General features: G+C 47.7%; 1 protein-coding gene across 1 annotated transcript in view; it reads left to right on the plus strand.

Annotated features, from left to right (window-relative positions):
- The first annotated feature begins 328 nt into the window (after window positions 1-328).
- Window positions 329-8,465, plus strand: part of Actl6b (actin like 6B) — a 16,751-nt gene continuing 8,614 nt past the window's right edge. The window contains exons 1-4 of the mRNA XM_029533879.1: window positions 329-459; window positions 864-940; window positions 1,314-1,479; window positions 1,789-1,889. Coding sequence (XP_029389739.1) covers window positions 435-459; window positions 864-940; window positions 1,314-1,479; window positions 1,789-1,889 — 369 coding nt within the window. The 5' untranslated portion in view covers window positions 329-434. The remainder of the gene's footprint in view (window positions 460-863; window positions 941-1,313; window positions 1,480-1,788; window positions 1,890-8,465) is intronic.

An 8,465-nucleotide genomic window follows, 5' to 3' on the forward strand; every position in this document is an offset into this window, starting at 1 on the left:
GTCTGAGAATGGACGTCTCTGGTTGAGAGGAAACCCCTCCCTCACTTGCGTAAAAATATAAATAAATAAAAAACACCAAGAAACGAGGGTCCCATGTCATCAGAAGGTCCCATTCCATCCGTTGCCCTGTGGAGTCCTCGTCTCCATCTCTTTCCTCTTTTCTCTCTCTGTGTCCAGAGTCTTTGCAATTAGACCCTCGCCTCCTCCCAACCTCGGAATGAAGAAGCGGCTGTGCCTTTAAAGCAGCGGCCCCCAGCCGGGTTATTGTCTCGCTTCATAACCAATCGGCCGCGCCGTTGGGGGCAGGGGATCCAGTGTTCTGATTGGCCGCCGCTGCGCCCCGCCCCGCCCGGGATCCCGGGAGCTGTCCGACCGCCTCGGTGCTGATCCCGCCGCCGCCCACGGGCCGCGAGCAGCGTAGAGAGGGCACCACTATGAGCGGGGGCGTCTACGGCGGAGGTGAGCCGGCCTGGGGCACTGGGCTCTCGGCCTGGTCTACAGCCCTGCATCCCGAACCCGCGCGTCCCAACCCTGAGCATCCCTGGGCCTGTCACCTCCGTACTGCATCAGGTCCAGTCTGAGGTTTGGGGTCTCCCACTACTGCTTTCCATTCTCTTGGGGTTCCCAAGTGTGCACTGCCTCCCGGCCCCTGGACCTTTCTTTTCCCCCCCGCCAGGCCGCTAGGCAAGGGGGAACTCTGGTGGCTTTGACCCTCTACTTCCAGAACGCCCTGAAGTCCAGGTGGATCTCCCACCCACTCCCCGCTGAAGTTCAAACTGTGCCTATAACCCCAGACTCCTCTCCAAGCTATTTAGGGGGACAGTTTGGGAGAGGACTCCTCACAAGCCTGTCTCCTTGCACAGATGAGGTGGGGGCGCTCGTCTTTGACATTGGCTCTTTCTCAGTCCGAGCTGGGTACGCTGGGGAGGACTGCCCCAAGGTGAGCCTTCCAGTCCCCTCCCCAAATCCCAGGGGCTCGGACACCCTCTGCCAGGCGGGTCGGCCTATGAACAAATGCGCACAGGTCAATCCAAGTAGCTCACCTGAGAGGAGACAGGGGAAGAGCCCCGGGGGTGGCTGAGGGCCTTGAGTGCAATCGAACCAGGGACCAGCAGGGATAATCCAGCTGGGCAGGGTAGTGCGTTCCTTTAATCCCATCACTCTGGAGGCAGAGACATGCAGATCTCTGTAAGTTCAAGTCCAGCCTGGTCTACAGCGACAGTTCCAGGCCAGCCAGAGGTTCACAGTGAGAGCCTGTCTCCAAAAAAAAGGAGGGAATAATCTAGCTCCCTGCTCATGTTCCTTGCAACCAGGCTGACTTCCCCACCACTGTGGGGCTGCTGGCCGCAGAAGAGGGGGGCGGGCTGGAGCTGGAGGGGGAGAAAGAGAAGAAAGGGAAGATTTTCCACATCGACACCAATGCCCTGCACGTGCCTCGGGATGGAGCGGAGGTCATGTCGCCCCTCAAGAATGGCATGAGTAAGGGACCCTCACCCGCTACTTTCTGAAACAGACTGGGAGCCCCACCCCCAGCGTGTGGCCGCCGATCTCCATACCCACAGAACCTTGCTTGCTGCTAGTCCCAAGGGTCTCACTGTCCCCTACAACTGCCGGGATTTCAGACCAGTCCCCCTGGAATTCCGGGACTTAAGGGAGGGTGCTTGTAAGCAGAAGTTGGACTCACCTACTTCAGACTTGGCCTCCCTCCCTCCTTTACTTCCTGTCTCTGATCCTTGCCTTCCTCCCCACCTTCCCATCTGTCTCTCCACGCGGGTCCTCTGTCCCTAGTTGAGGACTGGGAGTGCTTCCGAGCCATTCTGGATCACACCTACAGCAAACATGTCAAGTCCGAGCCAAACCTGCACCCGGTACTCATGTCGGAGGCTCCGGTGAGTGCCTCATCCAGACCCACGTCCAGCCCTGAGTCCCTGGAGACACATCCTTTCTGCCATCACCTCTAATGTGGAGTCGCCCACTATCTGTCACTTCCCTTCCTGCTCACACTGTCATCTTCCGCCACCTCCCTTCCTCCCTGGCTTACCCTCCATCCCGCCTTCTCTCTTCCAGCTCCATCCACTCCATTGCCCTGCGTTGTTCACACACACTTACATTGTTGGTTCATGTTATACATATATATGCATATTACCAATGTAGCTAAGTTGTGAGAGCTCTTGCTCGGCATGCAAGAGGCTCTGGGTTCGAGCCTTGCTACCGAAAGGGGAGGGGGGGGAGTTACGGTTGTAATCCTAGTATTCGGGAGGTAGAAGCAGAAGGATCAGCAATTTAAATCAATCTTCAACTACATAATGAGTTCCAGGACAGTCAGGACTACATAGAGAGACCACATCTCTGAAGAAAGCTGCCACCAGTTAACAATAGGTCCTCTGCTAGGGGTAGGACTTAAATGGATCATTTCATGCTAGGATTTCAGTTTGGATATATATATATATATATATATATATATATATATATATATATTAGCCCATTCTATTGTTTGCTTGTTTATTTATTTGTGTGTGCACACACACTTATGGCAAGGGACAAACTGCAGGTTCTCTCCTTTCCCCTGTGCACTCTGAGATTAAACTCAGGTGGTCAGGCTTGGTGGCAAGTGTCTTCCCCTACTGAGTTCTCTTGCCAGCTCCACTTGTTGTTTCTGAGACAAGCTCTCCCTGTGTAGCTCGTGCTGGCCTCAGACTTGAGATCCTCTTGAGGGCTGTGCTGACTGGTGGACACCACCAGATCCCACCCCATCCATATCTGTAAACATCACATGCGTGCAATGCCCATGGAGACCAGAAGAGGACATCAGATCCCATGGAACTAGAGCCAGAGGCCACCCACTGCGGGTGCTGGGAACTGAACTCAGGTCCTTGCCAAGAGCAAAGAGTGCTCTTAACCACGGAGCCATCTCTCCAGCCTCTCTCTCTCTCTCTCTCTCTCTCTCTCTCTCTCTCTCTCTGTGTGTGTGTGTGTGTGTGTTTTGTTTTGGAGACAGGGTTTCTTTGTGTAGTCGTGGCTGTCCCAAGATTAACGAGATTAGCTTTGTAGACCAGGCTGGCCTTGAACTCACAGAGATCTGTCTGTTTCTGCCTCCTGAGTGCTTGGATCAAAGGCGTGTGCCACCATTGCCTAGCTCTCTTTATTTGAAAAAAATTACATCTTATTATGTTTGGTGTGTGTGTGTGTGTGTGTGTGTGTGTGTGTGTGTGTGTGTTTAGAGGTGAGAAGAGGTGAGTGTGCCACAGTATCAAGGTGGAGGTTAGAGGACAGCTTTCAGGAGTCCCTTACTCTCCTTCTAGCATGTAGATCTCGAGCACTGGACTCAGGCTGTCAGGCTGAACCACCTTGTTGGCTCTTGTGTTTGGTTTATTTTATGCAGTATGCAGGAGTTTCTACCATGAAAGATAAATATTTAGCTCTTTCTCAACCCACCAGGTAATGTCGTGCTTCTCATTTTCCCACCTTTAAGTACAGTCATATTTTTTACAAAGAAAGAAAAAGAAAGAAAGGAAGAAAGAAAGAAAGAAAGAAAGAAAGAAAGAAAGAAAGAAAGAAAGAAAGAAAGAAAGAAAGAAAGAAAGAAAGAACTCTGAGTTTATACTCTTTTATATTTTGAAGGCGAATAGAAGCTGAGTCAGGCAGGCACGTGTGGTTACTTTTTCATGCTGTGCAACTTTTGCCTTCCCCAGATCTAAGAATTCTTGTGGTTTTTGTTTTTAACCTCATTTTCTATTTAGCAATGTAACCCTAAGTTGCCCATCAGATATNGATGTGTTTTCTCAAAACACTAATTCCATGATACATTTTACTAATTTCATCTTATTGAAGAAATCTCTCTTGGAGTCCACTGACACATTCCACTTTGGTTTAAGTTTAGGAAATAGCAGTTATACTAGCATCTTCCTTCGGCACCACTTAAAAGAGTTTCTTTGTTTTTCTTCTGAGAAGTGTTTCAGTTACTTGGTTCCCATTTTTTTTTCTTTTTTTAAAAAAGATTTATTTATTTATTTACTTACTTATTTATTATGTATACAGTGTTCTGCCTGCTTATATCCCTGCAGGCCAGAGAGGGCATCAGATCTCATTAAAAATGGTTGTGAGCCACCATACTGGTTGGTGGGAATTGAACTCAGGACCTCTGGAAAGGAGCCAGTGCTCTTAACCACTGAGCCATCCCTCCAGCCAGCCCCTGAACTCCTTTTCTTGAGTCACTCTTTTGTTTCCATGGAGCAGAGCCTTCAGTAATCACCTTTGGTCACAGGAAGTATTTCTTCCGAGATGCTGAATTGATAATTTATCTAGCTATCATACTCTAGGTTGCAAAACATTTTTCTTCAGATCTTGTAAGCATTTCCTTCTACTGTCCTTGAACATCTATTGATGTCCTATATTAATTAATGTTGATATTGAGAAGTCTAGAAACATCTTACTGGTTTCTTTTACTGAAAGTATTTAGAATTTTCACCCCATCCTAAGTGTTTTAAAACTTCTCCATGATTTGTACTGCTGTTGGCACATTTCATTAATTGTTCTGGAAACCTTTGCATTTCAATTAAGTGAAAAAAAATTATATGATTTTCTTACCTATGTGTATCTGTGTTTCTTGTTTCTGTCTTTTTTTAAATTTTTGCATGTTTGTGTCTGTGTTCGTATTTCTGTGTGTCTGTTCCTTATTTCTCTCTGTGTGTTTCTTGGTTCCACACGTGTCTGTGTTTCTTACTTCTGTGTGTTGGTGTCTGAGGGTCATGTGGACATCAGACAAGCTTGAAGAACTTGGTCCTCCTCTTCTACCATGTAGGATCTGGGAATCAAACTAGCATCAAGTTTGGTCACAAGAACCCATTGGCCCACTGAATAAAAACAAATTAAATTAGGCTTTTACTACTTATATTTCTCCATTTCCTCTGTTCCCACTTCAGGGAAATGTCATTACTCATGTTGTACACCCCCTGAGCTGGTCCTCTAATTTTCTTATGTTTACCCTTTCGTTTTCCATTGTTACCTGTTCCTCTAACTTCCAAGATGTCGCCTTAACTTCATAGTCCAGCCACTTTACTGAGTTCATCATATCACCTCCTGAGTTGTTTGTTTTTTTCAAGGCACTGTTCCTCAGTGTAGCCAGCCCTAGCTGTACTGGAACTCACTCTGTAGATCAGGCTCAAATTTAAAGATCCACCTGCCTCTGCTTCCTGAGTGCTGGGACTAAAGGCGTGCGTGCATCACAACTGCCTGGCTTGCTCCTGAATTCTTAATCTCCACAAGCTCTTTTAGTCTCCAGGTTTTCCTCCTCCTCCTCCTCGTCCTCCTCCTCCTCCTCCTCCTCCTCCTCCTTTTATTCACTGGTTTTATTTTCAAGACAGGGTTTCTCTGTGTAGCCCAGGCTGTCCTGGAACTCGCTCTGTAGACCAGGCTAGCCTCAAACTCACAAACATCCACCTGCCTCTGCCTCCCACATGCTGGGATTAAAGGGGTACCTCACCATTTCCCGGTTCTCCGTTCTTTTTAAATGCCTGGAGCCTAAAAGCGTGGGAAGGCTATTTTTATTTTCCTGGGGGATGCTGGGGGACAGAAATCAGAGCCTCAAGATTCTAGGCAGAAGCTCTATCACGGAGACACATCCCCACAAGTGTTCTTTTTTTTTTTTTTTTGAGCATCCTGCTCTTGCTTCATGGGTCCAATATCACATTCCTTTACTAAAGATATCCACTAGTTTGTTGTTAGCAATCTTCCTTCTCCCACACTGTTTCTCCTGCCATGTCTTGAGAGCATCCATCTTATTTTAGAGACTTATAGAAGACTTCTGCAAGTAGGTTGCCTGCTTCCATTGAAAAGCATTGAGGAGAAGCCTCATGGAAGGAGTCTGGGGCTTGCTGACTGTGTCCTCTGCTACGGGGTTATCTGTGGAGGAGGTCTTGAGGGAAATCTCTGCTTTGGCAACTTTAGGAAAATATTTAATTAAATTGGAATTTTTAGTTTTTTAAAACGATTTTATGTGTATGAGTACTCTGCTTGCATGTATGTGTGTGTACCACATGCAAGCCTGGTGCCCTCAGAGGTCAGAAGGGGACGTCAGATGCCCTGAGAATGGAGTTACAGGTGGTTTTGAGCTTCCACGAGATTGTTAGGAATCAAACCCAGATCCTCTGCAAGAGCAACGGGTGCTTCTAGGTGCTGAGCTAACTCTCCAGCCTTGAACTACAGTTTAATTGAATTAATTAATTGATTGCTTCAAAAATATGTTTTATTTCCCGTGCAGGCCAGAAGATGTCAAGTCCCCTAGAGCTGGAGTTAGATAGCTGGTTCACGTGGGTGCTGAGACCCAAGCTTGGGTCATCTGCAAGAGCAGGAAGTTCTCTATTTTTTTTTTTAAATATGGCTTCACATATTTCTACCATGGAGAATTTTCTGATTGCCCCTACCCCCCCCCCTTTTTTTGGAGCCCAGTGAAGACATGGGGCAGGGAGGCTTAGAAAGCCCACGGTGCCACTCAGTTCTCAGAATCGTGTGCCATTTCCACCTGTGGCAAGGGTGCCTCCAGATCAGGGACCCTCAGATCCTCTCTTTGAAAGATCAAGTTGGGGAGCTTGAGCGGACCACAGCCCAAGGACACGGAGTCTGATAAACAGTTCGGGGACCCTATTACATAAATCGTTTACTGTGTGATCTGGAACTCATCGCAGAACCTGGTTTAGGCTCAAAGTCACTGTCCTCCTGCCTCAGCTTCCTCTGCGCTGGCATTACAAGTGCGCACCACTACCCTGCTGCTCTCTGTCCCTCTACAGATATCTACTCAGGCTGTTTCATAAAGAAGCAATCACTGTACAACGGGACGCGCTGTGTCAATATTCTTGTAGTCACTGGAGACGGAAGCAGAGACACTGGGATGGCTCTCTGCCATGGAGCCATCTGATGTCTTGCACTGTGTTCATTCACTTAGCGCATTTTTATGTCCATCTGTGTCGTAGTTCTTACCCAGCACCTCGTTTTCTGTTATGGCTCAGTGATATTCCCCTTCAAAGACATACCACAGTTTCCATATCCAGCCATCCGTTCATGTATCCACCCACCAGCTGTTACAAAAGGTATTCCTATGGACAGTTATGGACCAGGACTTCCTCTAGTATTTGTTTTCATCTTTTAAAAGAGATTATTTATCTTATGTGTATGAGCATTTAGCACGCATGTCATGTGTGTGCATCATGTGTGTGCTTGGTGTCTGTGGATGTCAGATGAGAACATAGGATACCTACAGATTGTGACCCGCCATGCGTGTACTGAAAACCAAACCTGGGTCCCCTGCAAGAACAGCAAGCGCTCTTAACACTGAGCTCCCTCTCCAACCCCTTGTTCTCTCTTCTTTTTGGTGCATAACCAGGACTAGACCCACCGAGTCCTCTAGAGTGTCTCCATTATATATTTCGGGAAGCCGACAACTACATTCTGCAGTGGCTGAACCCTTTTACAGTCCTACCAGGGATGTGGGGGTCCCAATTTTTCATCAGCATGTTGCTTTGCTTTTTATACGAGGGACATTTATTTGTTTACTGTGTACCTGTGTGGACGCCTGCGTGCCATGGAACACATGTCCTCTGACCTCTGCAGAGGTCAGAGGACTACTTGCAGGAGTTGGTTCTCTCCATCCACCACAGGGATCCTGGGNACTGAACTCGGACCCTTAGGCTTGGCAGCAGGCACTTTTACCAGCTGAGCCATCACACCAGCCCCTCCNTCCTGGTTTTTACCGATCAACATTGTCTATGTAGGTGTGAAGTAAGGACCTCATTATGCTTTTAATTTGCATTTCTCCAGTGACTAATGATGCTAGATTTGCATTTNCCCACTGGCACATCTTTTCATGTGCTTGCTGGCTTTTGTAGGTTTCTGTCTTTTAAAAACGTCTCTGTTTTTGCTGGGACCTTGAGAGGGGAAAAAAATAGATATTCATATTCCGTCTCGTTGTTGCTCAGAAAGCATCTTTCCGGCATCTGAGGTAACTGGGAAGAGTGAGGATGAAGGATGAGCTGGCAACTCAGGAGAGACTGAGGTAGATAGTGAACAGTAAAGAACACCACGCCAGGCATGGAAGGACGCTGACTCTAGATCCAGCTCTGCCAAGAACTGTGCAAAGAGCTGCGGCTTCCACTTCTGGCATGCCTCTAATCCCAATTTTCGGGAGATGCAGGCAAATGGATAAGAAGTTCAAGAACACACCCTCAACTAAGAATCAAGTTCAAGGCTACCCCGGGTTACAAGGGATCTTTTCTAAAACAAACAAACAAACATAAAGAAAACAGGGGCCAGGGAGGTGGCTCAGTTGGTAAAGTGTTTGCCACGCAAGCATGAGGACTTGGGCGCTGGGGACAAGCGATTCCCTGGGGCTTGCTGCTCGAAAAGCTGATGAGCTCCAAGTTCAATGAGAGACGAGAGTGGCCTCCCTCAGACAGACAGATTGACAGACTGAC

This window comes from Mus pahari, chromosome 23 (assembly GCF_900095145.1).
Source record: "Mus pahari chromosome 23, PAHARI_EIJ_v1.1, whole genome shotgun sequence".
Taxonomy (NCBI): domain Eukaryota; kingdom Metazoa; phylum Chordata; class Mammalia; order Rodentia; family Muridae; genus Mus; species Mus pahari.